The 19,826-nt window shown below is 32.2% G+C and overlaps 1 protein-coding gene across 16 annotated transcripts in view; it reads right to left on the reverse strand.

Annotated features, from left to right (window-relative positions):
• Positions 1–19,826, reverse strand: part of CCDC91 (coiled-coil domain containing 91) — a 263,463-nt gene that overhangs the window by 57,312 nt on the left and 186,325 nt on the right. For all 16 annotated transcript variants that reach the window (XM_036236754.1, XM_036236752.1, XM_036236744.1 and 13 more), the window contains one exon: positions 18,371–18,547. In XM_036236754.1, coding sequence (XP_036092647.1) covers positions 18,371–18,547 — 177 coding nt within the window. The remainder of the gene's footprint in view (positions 1–18,370; positions 18,548–19,826) is intronic.

Genomic DNA, 19,826 nt, shown 5'->3' on the forward strand with positions numbered 1-19,826 from the left:
AGCATAAAACTTTCCACCCTGCTCTTCTCCCAGCCCCCTTTCATTATAGCACCTAGACCTTCAATTGTGCTTGGTGACTCTTGGTCCAGAGTGCTTGTATTTTATTTTTTTTTCCAGAGAAATAATCCCAGTTTTCTGCTAGGACTAGAAAAAAATAGAGATCTAACTGATTATTAAACAGACTTTCAAAACTTTTCTTCTATTTGAAGCTTCATCTTCATTCTCACTTCCAGAGGTATCAGTTAGTGAGCTGTTGGAGTTTCTACAATGTACATAGTATTCTCAGTTGTCTCCACTTTTATCTTAGTGTTCCATTTCAGTCAAGTTTTATTTTAGAAAGATTTTAGAAGGGAGTATATAAAAATGAGTATTCTATCTGCTTTTTTAAAACTAGATATATGTGAGAAAAATATATTCAAATTTTATTTTTAACAATTTTAGACTTACATAAAAATTGCAAAGATAGTACAAGAGTGCTCATATACCTATAATCTAGCTTCTCCTACTTAGTAACATCTTACATAATTATGGTACATCTATCAAGCTAAGAAATTAACATCACATAATAATATTAAACAGATTACAGATTTTATTTGTATTTCATAATGTTTTCCCTAATATATTTTTCTGTTCCAGGATTGATCCAGGGTAAAACATTGCATTCAGACATCATACCTCATTAATCTCCTCTAATCTGTGACAGATTTTCAGTCTTTCTTTATTAAGACATTGACACTTTTGAAGAGTATTTTTCAGGTATCTGAGGAAATTTAAATTTGTCTCTCTTTTCCTCATCAATGGACTAAGGTTATGGATTTTGGGGAAGAATATCAGAGATTAAGCATGCTTCTCATTATATCATATCAGGGGGTACATGGCATTAAACATAATTTACCACTAGCGATATTAATCTTAATCATTTGGTTAAAATGGTATCTGCCAGGTATCTCAAGCATAAATTAACATATTTCCCCTTTCTATAATCTATTAATTTGAAATGAACAACCAAGTGCAGCCAACACTCAAGGGGTGGTGAATTAAGCTCCATGTACTGGAGAGGGGGGTATCTACATTTATTTTTTATAGAGATAAACTACAGATATGATTTATTATATTGCTATAGAACTATTCAGCTTTTCTAATTCTTCATCAGTTTGGGGATTTATATTTTTCTTGGTAATTTCTCATTTCATCTAAGCTGTATAATTGATTGGTATTATTTATACTGCTTATATTATCTTTAAATTTGTATAGTCTCTACATTAAGTATTCATTTACTCATTCCCCTAATAATGTGTATTAATAACATCCTACCTTCTTCATTAAGATTTGTGAATTTTGTTTTTTAAAAAATGAAGTACTATATTTTGAAATTTTCCTATCATCTTGAATATCTATCATAACCTTTGTTATTTTTCTATTTTCTTTGGATTCTCCTATTCTTTCTAATTTCCTTAATAAACTTGAAGTCTTTGTCCATTATTTTCCAGTCTTTTCTACTTCCTAATATAAGCATTTAAAACTACAATTTTTCTATGAAGTACCACTTTAGATGCTTCTTAAAATTTCTAAATAACTATTTTAATGACTGCATTGTTTTTCCTTCATGCTTAGCTTTAAAAAAAATTTTATACATAGTGAAACACACAAACTTTAAATGTATGGCTCAATAAATTTTACATACACATATAGCTGTTTACACACTACCAAGATCAAGAAAAAAAAGATTTATACGCCTCAGAAAGTTCGCTCGCATGACTCCTAATTATAAATAATCACTATTATGATTTCTATCTCCATAGATAATTTTTGTGTTCTTAAAGGGCGTAAAACTTAAATTACAATATTTATGCTTTTGTGGCTGGCTTTTGTTCCACATAATATATTTGAGATTCATTTATATTATGGAGAATATCATTAGTTTGTCTTTTTTATTTTGGTGTAGTGCTCTTAGTATGAATATACCACAACTTATCCATTCTAAAACTAATGAATATTTGGAATGTTTCCATTTGGGATTATTACAAATAAAGCACCTTTTATCTTTACACATCTATTAGTGGATATAAACACTAGCTTCTGTTGAGTGTACAAGCATACCTCACTTTATTGCACTTTGTTTTATATTATTGCATTTTTATCAACATGAGGGCAAAACCCTCCAACAACAAAATGATTACAACTCACTAAAGGTTCAGATGATGGCTGATATCTTTTAGCAAGAAAGTATTTTTAATTAAGGTATGTACACTGTTTCTGAGACATAATGCTATTACATACTTAATAGACTACAATGTACCATAAACATAACTTTCTTTTTGTATGTACTAGAAAACCAAAAAAATTGAGCGACTCACTTTATTGCGATTTTTGCTTTGTTGTGGTGGTCTGGAACTAAACTCGTGATATCTCTGAAGTTATGCCTGCATAACATAATTGTGGAAATGGAGGTATCAGGGTACATATGCATTTAGCTAACTAGTAGGTATTGCCACAGACTTTTTTAAAGTCAGTAGACAAATTTACATTTCCACCAAGAATGTATGAGAAGTCTAGTTACTCCATATCATCAGCAGCAGCAGCATTTAGTGTAGTCAGTCCCTTTAATTAAACTCATATCCAAGGCAGGGAGATACTGGTATCTCATTTGGTTTTATTCATACTTCCTGGAAGAATAATGATATTGAGCACCTTTCACACGCTTATTGGCCACTTTTACACATATTTTTGTAAAGTGTCCATACTTCTAGGTCACTTTTATTCTAAGAGTAAGGTAAGGCCTTCTGGAGTCTTAAAAGAAAGTCTTTGATTCACCAAAGCCCTTCGGCCTTAGCAGGACTTAACCACCAACTTTACTTTCACCAAAGTGTCTGGTCAGCAATTTAGCCTCCCAACTACTCCTTTTTCGTTGGAGAATTTTAAGAGTCTTCCCTCTGCATAAGTAATTCAGGATTTGGCCAATGACGTGTGAAGAGAGGAATCTTAATAGTGATTTGTTGTTGTTCTAGATTTTGTTCTAAAACTGCCTCTTGGTAGGCCTGAACTCTGCCTTCTGCTTCATCATCTCTGTAAGACCGATGTTTTCTGCTTGAGCTTTAATTCCACATAATGCTAAATAGAAAATACTTCTTAAAGCCTGACTGTAAAATTCGCTTTTAATACTTCCATTTTCTCAAGTATGGAAACTCCTCCAATACCATCTGCATTAGCTGCTCCCCAATGCCTTCTGAAAGCTGTTTTATATACTTTGTCCTGTGTTTATAGTTGTTTTGTTTTATTTTGTTTGTTTTTGGTGAAAAGGTTAGCCCCAAACAGGCTATGTTGTGATGGCTAGGAGAAGTTTTATTCACTGTTTTACATTGTAAATTTATCTTTCATTTCTAGAAATCATCTTTGATTTTATAAAAAAAATTTATCTAGTCATGTTTTTAGTCTCATGTCTTCTTCCTTATACAAAGATTTACAAATTAAAGATTTTTTTCCCTTTAAACAATTCTATAAAATATTAATCTTTTAATTCTATATAATCTGACACATTTATTCCTTTTATCATTCCATATGCTTTTTTTCCTCTCACATGATACTTTGTTGTAGACAGGAATAAAGATATCATTGCACAAAGAATTCAGTAAAAATTTGTATTAGTGTGCTAACACAACTTATACTGAAACTGGTAAAAGACAGATAATATATCTATGGGACAGAATGGTCCTTAACCACACCTCCTTAGATAAATATAAAAAAATTAAGCTGATAAAAAGAGGAAAAATAGAAATACTTAAATATTCTGCTTTCTGTAAATATGTGAAAGAAATAATATTTTGTTACATGAAAACAAAATCATTAGCGACATATGATATAACTAAAGAACTATAAGGCACTTTAATCTTGCCAGTTTGGTAAAATATATTACTTTTGTTTATTCACTATTACTCAGAACAGGATCACACTGAAAATGGTCAATTACTTATTGTTCACCCCAGATACAGGGTTAGTCAGAAAAATTTAATGCCTTAGAGTCGTGTTTGATTTCATATCCTATTTCTAGTCACCAGGTTCAGCTTTCTTCTTCTTTTTGCCATTTCAACTGCTGTCATTTGGGATAAGCTGCCCAAGTATCCCAGCAACTGACAGGGCATCAGTAATGTCAGCATCTCCCCTACTTCAGTGCACCCCATTTAAGGCTGCAACACAATCTTCCATAAGGGATATTTAGCCTTTGTCTCTCTTGTGCCAATGAAGTCTTCGGTGTATTCTGTTTCTGGTAGTAAATGTGATTTCAACTAATTAACTTCAAGGTTCTCATAATCTGTACAAGCATATCATTCCCATCTTTGTTTTATACTACTTTCCCTCTCAAAAATTTCAATTTCTGTCAAATCAATATCTATCACCCACTATGCTTATTCCCTTGTGTTTTCAGACATTTCAACAAGATGTGCTTTTTTTTATTCTGCCTCTCATTAGGGCAATTTATGGATTTGACATATTCACTGTTAAGTTCACTGTAAGATCCTGAAGACAATGACAAAGTCTCATTAGTGTTTGTAACCTCTGTAGAAACTACCACTTTGTCATGTATACAGTAAGTACTCAATCTGCAGTTTCCTGGACATGCCATGGTTTCTCAATTTGGAATGATTTCCTCTATCCTCTTCTGCTGATGAGCAGGCCTACTCCTCCTTCTGCACAATTCAGTTTAAGCATCACCATCTCTACAAGCCTTCCCTGAAATGTACCAGATTTTCCACATCTCCTCATGTACTGTCTGTATCTGCTCAAAGAGCACCCTATATTTTATCTCTAAAAGCACTCCATAACTCAGAATTGTAATAAGTGCTTTACTTGTCCAGTTTAGCAAGCTGAGATCCTTTTGAAGTGAGGGATTATATTTATCACAGTTCATATTATGACTAGAATCCAAAACAGTATCTGGTACAGAGAGTAGATGCATAATTCATCTTCAGTGAATGAATGAATTTGTTTCTCCAATTTAAAGAATGTCTTCTTAAGGGTAGGGACTATGTCTTATATTTCCTGTGTGCCCCAGAACACCTGATAGGGAGAGTACACACTAGGTTAAAGCTTCCCAAACTTCCTCAGTTCACGGCTTCATTGTTGCCCTTTAAGCCAAAAGAAACACCTAATCATTCAATTAAGTAATTAATTGGATCATAACTTAGCAGCTATTTGAAAAGATGATACACAAATGTTGAAAGAAAAATACTTATATTTCATCCTGATCCACAGTTACTTATTCGTGAGAATTTTGTCCACACTAGGCATTGCACAACTTCTTAAATTTTGGCATTAGATTAGACAATAACACTCTCATTTCCTGTTTCACACTGATATTCGCATGGCATTTGCTTTTTAGCACAGCAATCCCTAAACCAAACACAGTTTGACTAAGATATGATATAACAGAAAGGAATTTAAGACAGATTAGTATGGACAAGCTAATAGTTTACTTGGTTTCTAAGTGATCTCAAATATCTCTGCATTGCACACTAATATTTAAAATACACTGCAGCACTTTTGTGAATTCATTGCAGCATCCCAGAGTGTCTTGATGCAGACTGAAAACTGCAGCCTTAAGTAATTACAGTAATCATCCATTTGTTCACTGTTTATTATGCACGGTGCTATGCTAAATGTTAAAATTACAAAGGTAATTAAGATGGTGGTAATAATAATAGTATCAACAACAGCAGTGGGTATCTCAGCAACAATAATATATAGTATGTTCCAGGCACTGTGGGAGGTAAGTTAAACAAATGTATCTGGGTTATAAGCTTGTTACTTGTACTTACAATTAAAGATTCTATGGACTAGAGATCTGTATGAAAAACAGCAAAGTTAAGCAAGATATAATATAAAAAGTATTAAAATAAAAATATATAAGCAATGATAGTTGGTATTTAAAGTTAATAAAATAATTATGTGTATTTTCATTCAATCCTGAAAACCATTTTGATAGGCAAGTATACCCTGAGGTTTAGAGCAGTCGAGCAACTTAACTAATGTTATATATTTAAAAAGTGGCAATATAAATATTCTAAATGTATTTTAAAGGAATTCTATAGTACCACTTCTGAAAAACAATTTTCTACAATTCAGTTTTAAGTGTGATAGCTTTTTGGAATGTTAGTAACTGAGTTAAATCTGTGGAGTTAGACATTGCCATGTACCTAAAATGGTACAGGAATAGAAAGAGATCCTTAGAGCAAAAAATGACAGCAGAAATTACATTCTCAATACATACATTCTTCAATCTCCCACCCAATCTATTCTTCATCATCCTGGATAAAAATGATCCACTTTTTGCTAGATAACTTGTGATTTGATAGCTCCATATTGTACCGCACTAAAATTTTTCATGTAACTTTTCTAATTTGTCCCTTTCAGCTATGTAGGAAAAAATATCCTTTTATGGCAGCCCTTCAGATATGTGAAGAGTATTGCCATATCTTTATTTCTCTCAAGCTAAATACTCCAATTCCTTCAATAGTATGTGATGATGTTTCCTGCTTTGTCACTGGTTTGATCACAATATAACTGATATTTGCAATATTTTATAGAATTAAAGCTATTCACAAATCTGTTTTCCTTTGTTTTTTAAAACATGTTTCCAAGGGTCTGACAACTCCGTAAAACAGAAGTTATTAATCTCAAATTACAGATCTGTTAATAGAGTCGCACACGTTTTAAAAACTTAGTTGAGGTTAAGTGAGTCACAAAGTAGGACTGAAATCTAACCCTACTTTTGAGTACATTTGTTTGGCAATCAGTTAAAATTCTTTTGATGACAGGTAAAAAACAGCATAAACTGACTTCAAAGATAATTAACAGCCTCACAATAGAGAACATAAAAGAATTAAGAATAGGCTTCATCTGTATTCAAAGAATGTGATCAGGATGCGAGTTCCTCCCTCTCCAGTTCTTAGCTCATCTTTTGTCTTGGCTTGATTTCTACCAAAGTTCTAAGCACACTGTCCCAAGATGGTTGCTAACAGTTCCAAAGGGGGTTTCTCATGTGCTTATTCTGAGCAAGTATATGTACACCTGCATCCCAAAATGAAGTCATAGGCTTCACTCAGAAAATGTGTGAACTCTTGGAACCTGCTAACATAGGAATAGGATATAGTCATTAGCCTAAGTTAATAAGGGTTTATGACTACGTTAGAAAGTAGGTTAAATCTTACCTAAACCATATAGCTAAGAAATAAAAAGTATCACTTTGGGAACAAAGGAATAGATGCTGAGGAAGCACCAATAAACGTCTAAAATAGTCCCTTTCTAATTTGGAAATGTCTCTCTTAAAACATAGTATATGAAAATGAATGTGATGCTTCCATCTGATCGGTGAATGACAGGGTACTACTTTACCGTGACTAAAAAATTCTACTCAGACTCATGCAGCCATCACCCTATCACCTTAGAGCAAATCCATACTAGTTGTTCAAGGTAAACATTTTTCTGAAGCTGAAAGTAATTATCCTTGTTTCTCCCAGATTACTTCATAAGTATTTGAAAAGCATTAATAATAAGAATCATCTCAGTGTGGCACCCAATAGAAACTTTGATGAATATTTTCTTTAAAGGGATCATAACACAAAACACTATTTTTAATGACTCGATTTTTGTTAAAACATTTCATCTAATAACAACCAGAACTCAAGAAGAGTCAAATTGTGTTGTCAAGTCCATTTTTTAAAGATTAATATGTCTGTCTCATTAAACCAGTGCTGATCATGTACATTTTATAATCTACTGCGGTTTGTTCAAGATTCAGCTCCTACTTTCACGATGCTTATAATCTAGTGGAAAAGACACAAACAGAGTCTTTTAATATAATATGGTTGGGCTGGTTATATACTGAACGCCAAGGAAGAATGCCACTTGATTTAATCTGAAGAGTGGAAAAAGATTTTTGGATTAAAAAAAAGGCTAAATTATTCAAAAGAGTGGGTTTTCTAAGTTAGGAAAGCAATAACATTCTACACTAATGTCATAGTATGACTGAAGGCCCAACACCATAAAATAGCATGGTATGTGTACCAGCAGTTTGAAGTAGAGTGGCAGATGATCTGTAGAGGGATGGACCACGTCACTGAAGTATTTGTATTTCGTGCTCTGAAAGATTTATAGTTTATGCTAAGTAGCCTGAATGTTATCCTACAGGCTAACAGGGCAGCACTTTAGAATTTAAAGTGGGAAAATGACATTTATTTTTAATTCCAAACTGAAAGGAGACAAAACTGGGAGCAAAGAAGTCGATGTAGGAGGTCAAGGTAAGCAATAAGAACCATAATTAAGACAATGATAGCAGATAGGAAGGAAGTATATATGTTTAGGGATTATTTAACAGGTAAAATTGGAAAGTTTTAATGATTTAAAAGGTATAAAATGGAGATGAAAGGAGGAGAGTCTATGAGAAATTCCGGTTTTCTGGACTGGATAACTTGCAGTTGGTTATCTCTTTAAACAAAACAGGAAACACAACAGGAGAAAAAGGTCTCAAGAAATGAGAAGGGAAGTTGATGTACTATTTGTTCATCTGTCCTTAGATACAATATTTTGACATTAAAATGTAATTTAGATTTAATTAAATTAATAATTAGGTTACTATCAAAATTTTGTAAATAAAAATTTAAAACACACTAATGAATCAAAACTAAATAAGTGATTCAGAAAAATTATTTCAATGCCATGAAATTATTTGGTCTGCTAAACTAAAATAGAAATGCTATTTCCTTTTTGAAAAGAAGGGTCAGGTGGTAACGCTAAATTTCCTAAAGAAAATTTAACCACTGATTTTAATGTCTGTGGCTTTTGGGGAAAATATAACCCTAAATTACAGTGGCTGTGGTTATAAACTATTATAAAGAGCTTCCAACGTCAGACATAGTTTGTGTCTGTATGCACTGGAGTCCTTTTACAGAACTTTGCTAGGACAGCAAAATTAATGACTCTCTCTTCTTTTTACGCATGTTGGTGTCAGTAACAAATGTACATTTTTTTTCTTTAACAAAGATCTTCAACGAACACAGAATTAATTTAATGTGAAAATCAAATAAGCCAGAGTCAAACTTTCTATTTAATATCTCAAAAAAAAAAAAAAAAGTATACATCTACAATCAACACTAAGACTTAGTTTTAATTTATGACCAAAGCCAAACAAAATTATCTCTCAAATAAGTTTGGAGAAATATGGGTTACAATCCTTATGTATTGTGTTCTGTCTCAGAGTTTAACATTTATCTGCTCAGTTAATGATAGTATTAGCCCAGAGAAAATCTAGAGGTAAATTATAAAGCACAAGTTGTTTCTTTTCCTTACATTTATCTGGAGTAATTTTAGTTGCTTAACTTTACACTGATTTTTTTTCTTTTTTTTTTTTTTTTTTTTTTCTTTGCTACATTCTATCCTTTCCTAATTTCTAGAGTAACGTAGTGGCCAAAGATGCCAACTGCTCTTTATTAAAAGTTTTCAGAATTCTTTTTTATTAAAGAAACATTTAAGTGTTGTGAGACGACCTAAACCTTATAATTAAAACAAAACAAAACAAAACAAACAACAACAAAAAAACAGCTTCAAGTCTTTTTAAAGTCAGTCCCTTCAGTCAGTACTCGAGCACTTTGTAGTTCTTTGGAATGTGGCTCTGCAGGCTCTAAGGGTCCTAACTCTCTGCCACAGAACTAGAGGACACATGAGTGTTGGCCTCTGAAACTAGACAGGAGATGGACGTAATGTGGCAGAAGCTGTTGTTTGTTCATACTGGTGACTCTGAGCCTCCTGGAAAATGTAGATGAAGTCGTGGCCACTCAATCCTGGGTATTAATGTGACACCGAAAGCACTAATAACTTTAACATCTTCACAATTTCATCTGAAATGCATCAATTTTAAGTGTGAGACTATTTCTGCTATGACACAGTTAATCTGAGGTGGCCATATTCTTCCTATGTAGAAGATGGCCACATTCCATAAAACAATGTCATGTACAGTCCTGCCAAGAAAATTTTCTTTTTAATATATTTGACTTTAAATATCATCTATATACTTGCCAATCCCAGATTTTGATCTCTAGCTCTGACAATTCACCAGAACTTCAGACCCACATTTCTAAATGCCTACTCAATAATCCTCTACCTAGGATCATGAATACGCACAAACTGGATTTTTTATCCCCATGAAACTCAACCCTTCCTCACCATTGTAAATGAAATCACCATCCGAAATTGCCACCTATCCAATAATTTACTCTGGTAGGCATTTGTTTTAAAAAATTTAGTTTATTAAAATATTATTTGTGTATAATAAAATTCATTTACATGAAATATATAATTTGATAAGTTTTGTCAAAGGTAATCACCACGATTATGATGAAAACATTCCCATCACCTTCACAGGCAATGGCTAATTTCTTTCTTCTCAAATTAGTTTTGCCTTCTCTAGAATTTCATACAAATAGAATCATGCAGCATACATTTTTTTTAAGTCTGTCTTCTTTCTTAACTTCCTTATCTAAACGAGTCCCCTACCACCTATTCTCACCTAGACATATAACCCTGATTTTTTCTTCATAGCCTAAATCATTAAATGGAATTACCTTATTTTGTAAGGGTATTTTTCAACTTGAATATAAACTCCAGTGCCTAGGGCCCTTATCTATCTTGTCTGATGCTATACACCTAAATCTTCCAACAACACTTGGTAGATGCATCATAAACATTACTGAATAAAGAAATTAAATAATCCTTCAAGTTTTTCCTATTGAAATTATCTCTATATTAAATGATTGATAAGGTGAAAATTTGTACTTTATTCCAAGATGAGAACATTGGGAGGGAAAATAGCATAGTGGCGACTTGCAAGGCCTCTGGAATGAAGTTTCCTGATTTTAAATCTGACTTTTTGCCTTTTCCAAGGAGTTATTATGGCCTTGAGCAAGTTATATAATCTTTCTAAGCTTTAATTTCCACTATTGTAAAAAGGGGGATAATAACAGTTTCTGCCTCATCAGGTGGTTGGGAATTAAATGAGATCAAACATGTAAAACAATTAGAAAAGTACCTGATACTTAGAAATAAATTAATGATAGCCAATATTGTTAAATTATTGCCATCCTTACCACCACTACCACCACCACAACTACTATTATCTTACTATTTTCTGTAGCCAAAACTGAAGTAAAAATTCAATAAAAATAGCTTTTTAGCAGAAACCTAAAATATTTGTTTATAATAAATAAAGCCAAGTAAATGAAACTTGAACATGAAGAACTATTATTATTTGCCTTATTGTAATAAGTGATGATAACATTCTGTCAACTTTGTGATGTCTAATATTCCCAGTATTTTCCTAAAAAGAGTAACAGGATGTTAATTATAATTCTGAAACTCAGTTAAAATCCTCAAGCTTATGAACAAGTTCAAGAGGCAGGATTTTAGATTCCCATTATTAGTAGCCCAAGGGTAAAGGATATTTACAAATTATATTTCTAGTCCTGCAAGTTATGTAACTTAAGATATTTAATTAACTCCGTGGGATTTTTACAAAGCAAATTCTAATAGTTCACAGCTTTTTCCAATTTGCTTTTCTAGGGAATATGATTAACAAATGAAGTGGTATCTATAAATGTCTATAAATTGGTGATCCCCTAAAATGGCAGTATTAAAATGCTAATACGGTGTTTCTCAGACTTGAGGTTTTCTATCAAAAGTGTCCCTCTAGAAAAAATGAGACATAGACCAAAGCTAAGAATATACATATTGTGGTTTATTTTGTAATAAGCACACTTTTTATGATAAATCAACCTACATACCTAACTCCTCACCTACTTACCTATTTATCTATTATAATATTAAATTTGTCTAATAACCCATATGGAAATTATATCAGATACAAACTCATCAACATTAAGATTGAGGATCATTTTCTTCAAATGTGAGGAAAACAAAATTACTGGTTTCTTAAAGGTAGGAGATATGTAAAATTTTGTGCTCAGGATCAGTTTTTTCTTTTGAATACTATTAGCAAATGTCTTCAACCAAGAAATCAAGACAAGCTTGATTAAACTTTACATACTGATATGCCCAGATGCCTTGACTCTATTGTAGGCATATTAGTCACAGGTAGAACTGGGGTATGTGTGGGGAGGGGAGAAAGGTAGCAAATTTTACTACTGGTGAAAGATTCCAGGTCTACCGGGCATGAAATTTTGGCTACCTTACAATGACAATCTGAGTAGACTGAGGTAAGGCTTTATCATCAAGGTTGATCCTAAAAAAACTTGGTATGTGAAAGGCGTACCAAATTTTAGCCCTCCTGGATCCAAGGGTGAGAACAAAACTTGAAAACAAGCTATGTATGAGAGAGGGTTTTAAAAACTATGACCACATATACCAATTTCATACAGACATGCTCAATTAAGTCTTAAACTTAGCACTGCCTTTTCAAAGGTGAAGCCCAAACCATGTGCACTTCTTGCCAAGAAATACTGCCATTAAAATTTAAAACTAACTAATAATCCAAAATACTATATTTTCTGTCTCATTTGTATTTCTTTATCCTTTGTGTTATGATAAATATGGGACTCCTAATACTGGCATACTATGTAATTAACACCAACACTTTTGCTTTAAAAACTGAAGAAGCTGATCCAAATAGAAGAAAATAAACATAAATGTTTTAAAAGCATCAAAGACCTTATTTGATACTAAAAAGCTAGTAGTTCAAGATCTGGAAGAAGACAGAGAAATAAGCCCAGCCACTTAAAGCTAAGTTGTCACGAAGGTATTTGCCTATTCTGAGATTAAGCATTAGAACTGAACAAAAAAGCGTATTTGAATTAAAAGAAAGACAAAAATTCTCAAAAATTAAAAAATAAAAGGGCCAAAATTAAGAATGCAGTGGATGGAGTTTAAAAGCAAAAAAGGCTGAGATTTAATGAATTTGAATATATAGTATAAGAAATTATCCATAAGCAGAACAGAGAGAACAATGAATGAATGGAAAATAAAGAAGTGATCCTTAGAGATGTAGACTATACAGTGAAAATGTACTACATACACAAAATGTAAAGGATGTATATTGATTTCTTATATGTATATATAATATATAACAAAATGTACAATGTACACAAAACATAAAGCACATATGTACATATATGTATATTTTCACTGTATTCTGTCTCATCCCTTAATTTATTAATACTCACTCTACTTTGCTTTTAAAAATCCATCCATTTTTATATGTATATCTATATACTTATTTCTATACCTCCCTCCCTCCTTCTCTTTCTCTTTCTCCCTGTCTCCCTTTCTCCCTCCATCTATCCATCATCTATCTGTCTGTCTATCTATCTATCTATCTATCTATCTATCAATCAATCATCTATCTACTGTATAAAACTGATGTCCAAGGAGGAGAAAAAAGGAGACAATAAAAGAGGGTAATACTTGAAAATGTAATAGCGTCAAACTTTCCAGAGCTGGTGAAGCCCATGTAGTTGTAGATAGAAGACAATCACTGAACCTGAGCAGGAAAAGTATAAATAAATAAATGCCTATGTACTTTATAAGAAAATGCAGATGCAAAAAAGGGAGATCACATTCAACGGAGCAGCAATTAGAGACTAAATTCTGGGTTCTTAATAGCAATAATGAAAGCTAAAAGACAGTAGAAAGAAATTTTAAATACTAAAAGAAAATATCTGGCAACCTCGAAAACTATACCCAGCAAAAAAATTTTTTTTCCAAAAATGAAGGTAAAATAAAGTCATTTTCAAATGAACAAAATCATCTCTATTCTGTACATACTGTCTATGGCTGCTTTTACACTACCATGGCAGAGCTGAAGAGCTGTGACAGAGACCATGTGGCCCCAAAGCTATAATATTTACTATCTAAACCTTTATAGAAAATGTTGGCTGGCCCCTGCATTAGCAAAATGACATTAAAAGAAATTCTGAAGGATGTATTTCAGTAGAAGCAAAATGATCCCAGAAAGAACGGAGACGTAGTTAAAAAAAAAAAAAAAAAAGAGTACTTCATTATTTATAAAAAGGATAAACAAGAATATACTGCATAATAAGTACAAGGTTTAAAAATGTAAAATTAAAATTCATAACAATTGCATAAATCACGGGAGAAAGTAAATTGAGTTGAAGAATTTTGAGGTCTTTATATCGTCTAGAAGAGGATAAAAATACTAATATTACTTTAATAAGTGGGAGATAACAGCCTGCAATTTCTAGGGTCACCACCAAATAATAAACATACAGGTTCATGCTACTAGACAGAAAAATATGATATCACAGGTGGTATTTTCTAAAATTTCATGTTCTGTCTGATGCAGGAATAAAAACACAAGTAATTTTTGTATATTGATTTTATATCAGGAAACTTTCCAAATACTATTATACATAATATATTTTCTGTAAATTCTTTTAGATTTCTTACATAAACAAAATGTAAAGGTCTTTGAATACGAAGGTTTATTATATAAACTTTACTGACCACCTACATGACATATGTCTCAAAATGGACAATTCTGACATACTCTACTGCAAATACATAATCTTTTGGATCTCTCAGTCTTTATATCCTTTTGATTAAGAGATATGTAACAGTCCCTTGGTGAAATAATATACCTGATTTAACACTGTCAAATTCAGGAGGTTTCCAACATAACAATTTCAACTCATATAAATTTCAAAATAGATATTCTGGGGGAAGTATATTATTGCTTCATTTTATTAATATAGCCATATGTCATATAAAACTTTGAACCAGTTTATCATTTGCCAAGGCCCTCTATGTGTTGGGGTACACCTTCAACACTGACAGCTTACAACTCTATCTTAGACTTCACTTTCTGCTTACATAAAATCAAAGCAAGCCAGAGGAGAGAGATTAGGCCCTCTCAGGTCGTTCCTGGGTATGTATGCAACTTTGTACATTTGTGTCACCTTCAAGAACTCTAGGAATATGTTTTTAAAAAATCAGAGCTTTCCGAAATCATCTTTGGCAATCACATTTCCCAGATTTCTCTTTTAAATATTTTGGCCAGCCTTTTGTTTGGCCTAACTTGTATTTTTGTCCCAACCAGCTGAGAAGTCAAACAATTATCACTTATGGTTTTCGACAAACATGCTGGGAATAGGCTTTTCCCACTGAGCAAGCTCTGAGTCAGGTCAGATAACAAGCCCTTCCAATGGGGACTGCTCAGTGAGCTGCCGATCAGGCCAAACAGTAACAATTCTCTGGAGATGGAGTTTTGGGGGAGCTCCAAACCTGGGCTGGCCCCTCCAGTGGCTTCTACATTGCTGGTTTTCACAGCTACCTTGGTTGTGAGGCAGCCAGTTTTTAAAGGTACCATAGAGCTGAAGAGAACAGATGGATTGGAAATAAGGCAAGTTAAAACTCTATGAAGCTTGCAGTTCTTACTGAGATATAATTATTTTTCTTAAATAAATACTCCTCGAGTTGTTGGAGATTTTGGTTAATATCCAGACTTCTGAATAAGTTGCTTTTGATCACTTTTGCTAATATTCTCACTATCATCATGGAGAAGATAATTTGCAAAAGTGCTTAGTGTATCATTTTAGAAGCCCTGCTTGGACTCTCCCTCTCAAACAGCCTCAGTGTTTTCCTAATTTCTTTTCAGTACATTAAATTTATAAATTTAAATATTTAATCTGTTTGAAACTCATTTTAGTATGCAGAATTCAGAAGGAAATGGACAGCCAGTTGCAATTATATTTAATCTTTTCTGGATTAATTAGTAAGATAATTTTGAGAATCGAATAAAAGTTATGAACCTATCTCTGCAGAAAAATCTGCACATATACAGTTTTGCGTAAATTCAGTAAATTCACAGCTCTAGGCCCCCTTCACGGAACTCAGATAAAACACCTGATTTGTTAAGGTAACTTATTTTATCCAATTTCTAACGACATCTTTATGGATTTATAAATTGCAGAAAAATTTCATGGCTCTTTCCGTATTCTAGCCAATTCCATTGGTCTGCTTGTATGTCTGTATCTATAACAATACTATACACTTTTAATTATACCAAGCATCTTTCTGCCTCAGAGCCTTTGCTATTCCCCCAGACGTTCACAAGGTAAACTCCTCATTTCAATGCAGGCTTCAGCTCAACTGCTACCACTTTAGAGAGTCCTTACCTGACTACCTTATATATGTATTGGTTCCTTCACTCTCTTGTCCCTTATTTCAGTGTTCTTCATGACACTGATCACTACTTCACATTTTATTATACCTTTAATAGTTTCCTGTTTTATTCACAAGATGGCAGGAATTTTTTTTCACTACTGTATCCCCAGAAACAAGTATAGTCCCTGAAACAAAGCAGGCAGTCTTTTCAATTATTAATGTAAAACACCAAAAAGTAAGTTTGACCATGGCAATTTATTTGCTTATCCTGCTGGGCTAAATAAATAAAAGACATATAAGCTAATCTGGCTCACATGAAAAGTAATTTGTCAATTTTCTATAATAAATTTCTATAATTATTTTCTATAATAGGTCTATTAAGCTTTAAGGGGCTAATGGAACAACAGCTGTTTGTAGTTTTTACTACAACCATGTGACAATGAAAGCAGTGAACTGTGTAACGAAGACTTGTAATACATTTAATACTACCACCTCAGTTTTGAAAACCTGAGAGTTACCTGGCAACACTGTTTTCTCTGCTAGATGTTCTCTGTTCAACTCTGTCAACCACAAAACAAAGCAAAACAAAACAAAAACCCTCTCTCCCTCTCCTTCATCTTCTCTCCCCTCTCCCTCTCCTTCTCCCTCTCTCTTTTCTCTCTCTCCCTCTCTCTCTTGCTCTCGTTCTCTCTCACTCTCTCTCACTTGCTCTCACTCGCTCTCCCCACTCCCTCTGATTTCTCCCTCCTCCCTGCCCAAACTATACAACTATTGGTAAGAAAGCAAACAAAATGTATTCATGACATGATTATATTATCTTCACAGTACTTTGAAACTAGAGAGAACAAATTTTAAAGTATATCAGATATTGTAGTGTTTCTTATAGACGAGAATGTTTCTGACAAACTGGCAGAGAAGGGCACTCTTTAAGATATATATTTTTCTCTCTGAGTGATGAATATGTGCTGATTTACTCATGCCGTCTTGCCTAACTTAATGGTGACTAAGCCCATTTCTATGTGAGATTAAAGGAATGGTCTGTAGTCACAAAAACATTTTAAGCAACCTCTCCCATATCAGGATTTAATGAATGAATGAAGACCTTCCTGGCATGGAATTCCAATCAACTGACAGACAATTAAGCATCTTAAAAACCATAGGTACTCAATATATATTTGTTGATACTAACAGTAAGTTACAGAAAGAATTAGAAAGTAATCATTACTCCAATGGAAAAAAGTAAGAAAAAAAGAGGTAAGATCTGTTACTATACTAGTTATCTTACCATCAATGCCTCTTATAGATGTTTAATTTTTACAGTAAATGGGTAACTGTGTTCTTAAGAATAAACAAGTCACATCTTTTAAAAATGTATTACGTTTATCCTGGATATTAGAAGGATTGAGTTTTTAAGGCTTCAGTATGATTCATTTGTAAGTCATTAGAAAATATCCTAGATTATTTATTCTCAAAAGGTAGTCATTTTAGCTATATTTATAATGCATGGTTGAATAAATAATGGTAGTAATGTAACACTATGATCACATAAAAGAAAAGACTTCTATGAATGTTATTTTTTGCTTTTTATACTTGTTTAAGGAAAGATTTATTCAGGTATCTTATTGCCTATAAAAAGAAAAGACTAAATACAAGTAAAATGAAACCATGTAAATTCAATTATTTAAAAAAACTAATAAAGTTTTTAATTCTTCCTATAAGCAAACAAAAGTTATATTGTATGTAGGCCACATTTGTTGATATGTATATATCTCTTATGAAACCATAGGAATTATTTGTGAGGTTCTATTAAGTACTACTGTGAACTACAGGTATATAGATATACAAATAAGACATAAATTAATTGAATCAAATTGTTTTCTACATATGCATATTACTTTGTGTAATATGTGTGCATGTGTGTGTTTGCAAAAAAGAAAAAACAAACAGGAGGCTTAATGTAATTGCAATGACTAAATAAACTTGGATTCTGACTTTTCTAAAAATAGAGTAAAAATATAGAAATATTAAAAATTATTTGTTTCAAGTATTAATATCAACAGCAAAATAATTAAATACTGATATGTCTGCTAAGGTGATTTTGAGTAAGATAAAATAATAGTAAAGATATTTCATTTTGAGAAAAAATATGAAAAAAAGAAAATATTTACAAAAAGTTAATTTTACTAACCTGACTAATTTTTCTTTGTTCTTGTAAAGCTTTTTGAATCGCCTGAGATACTTCTTCTTGATCTTTTGCATGCTCGGTCTTCCATAACTCCCTTTCTTCAGCATGGGCTTTTTCCAAATTTTTTCTTTCTTCTTCTATGGCTTTTAATAATGCATCCTTCATTGCTTCTTTCTCAAGCTTCAAAAAAAATAATGGCCAAAAGAAAAATATTTGAAAGGATAACTGCACAATAATTCTTTGAGTAAAACAGGCTTGAATTAATCTAAAAAACATTAAACTTTGATTCCATAGGGTTTAATTCTGATGTTTTTATGCATATTTAATAAATACTATAAAATAAAATCAATTATTTGTTTTTGCAAATTATCTACTTATTTTTATGGCATTTCTAAACTTCAAAGGAACCAAACCTTAGCTTAAAGTAGCAGCTGCCAAACTATTTGGCCTTAAGATTTTCTTATACTCTTAAAAATTATTGAGGATTTCAAAAAGCTTTTGTTTATATCGCTTATATGTATAGATTAAAATTTATATTAGAAATTCAAATCAAGACAAAATTAAAATATTAATTCATTTAAAACTAATAACATTAAATACATTGTATATTAACAAGCACTACATTTAATGAAAAATAACTGTATTTTCCAAAATTAAAAAGTGAGAAGTATGTTTGTAAACCTTCTTAATATCTGACATAATAGAAGACAACTAGATACTCAGATCTGCCTTCTGTATTAAATATGTAATGATATTATTTGGTTGAAGTATATTAAAAAAAAACAACTCAGTCTCACACGGATAGGTAGTAGAGAAGGGAGGAGTATTTAGTAGCCAGTTGAGATTATTGTAGATATTCTTGATGATTCCACACCAAAACTTCACAAGAAGTAGTTCTTAAAAGTTAGTTGCAATAAGGAAAATCAAATAATCTCAATGCGATTTGTACCCTATTCCATTACAATCCTTTCTTGAACTTTAAATGAATCCTTTATCTATGCATGATTTTTAAAAACATTTTTTATTTGGAAAACATTGGTTCGACGAGTTACGTTTCATCCTCTAGATATTGACATTTTTCATTATATCATTAAAAAAAGTCACATTTGTTTGTACCACCATCAATCTCATCAGAAATGTCTTAAGAATTAAAAATCAGATACGAATTTTCCAAAATTCTACTTTTTGCTTTAAAGCACGAATTTTATCATTAGCAACAAAAATTGTCAGTTTTTTCTTAATATGACTGGGCTCACTCCTCTTATTTTGGAGAAAATGTCTGCCAAATATTAAAGTCTCTATAACCCTAGTTATTCAGTGAAATGGAGTGGCATAAAAAAAGTGCCTACACTTCAGTTTCAACTCAAACAACTGCATAAGAATTTTCCTCAAGGAAATCATCATACTTTGGTATGCACTAAAGTCCACAGACCTCTCATTCTTTGTCCCCAGAGTTACC

Source organism: Rousettus aegyptiacus, unplaced genomic scaffold, assembly GCF_014176215.1.
Source record: "Rousettus aegyptiacus isolate mRouAeg1 unplaced genomic scaffold, mRouAeg1.p scaffold_m13_p_2, whole genome shotgun sequence".
Lineage (NCBI taxonomy): Eukaryota > Metazoa > Chordata > Mammalia > Chiroptera > Pteropodidae > Rousettus > Rousettus aegyptiacus.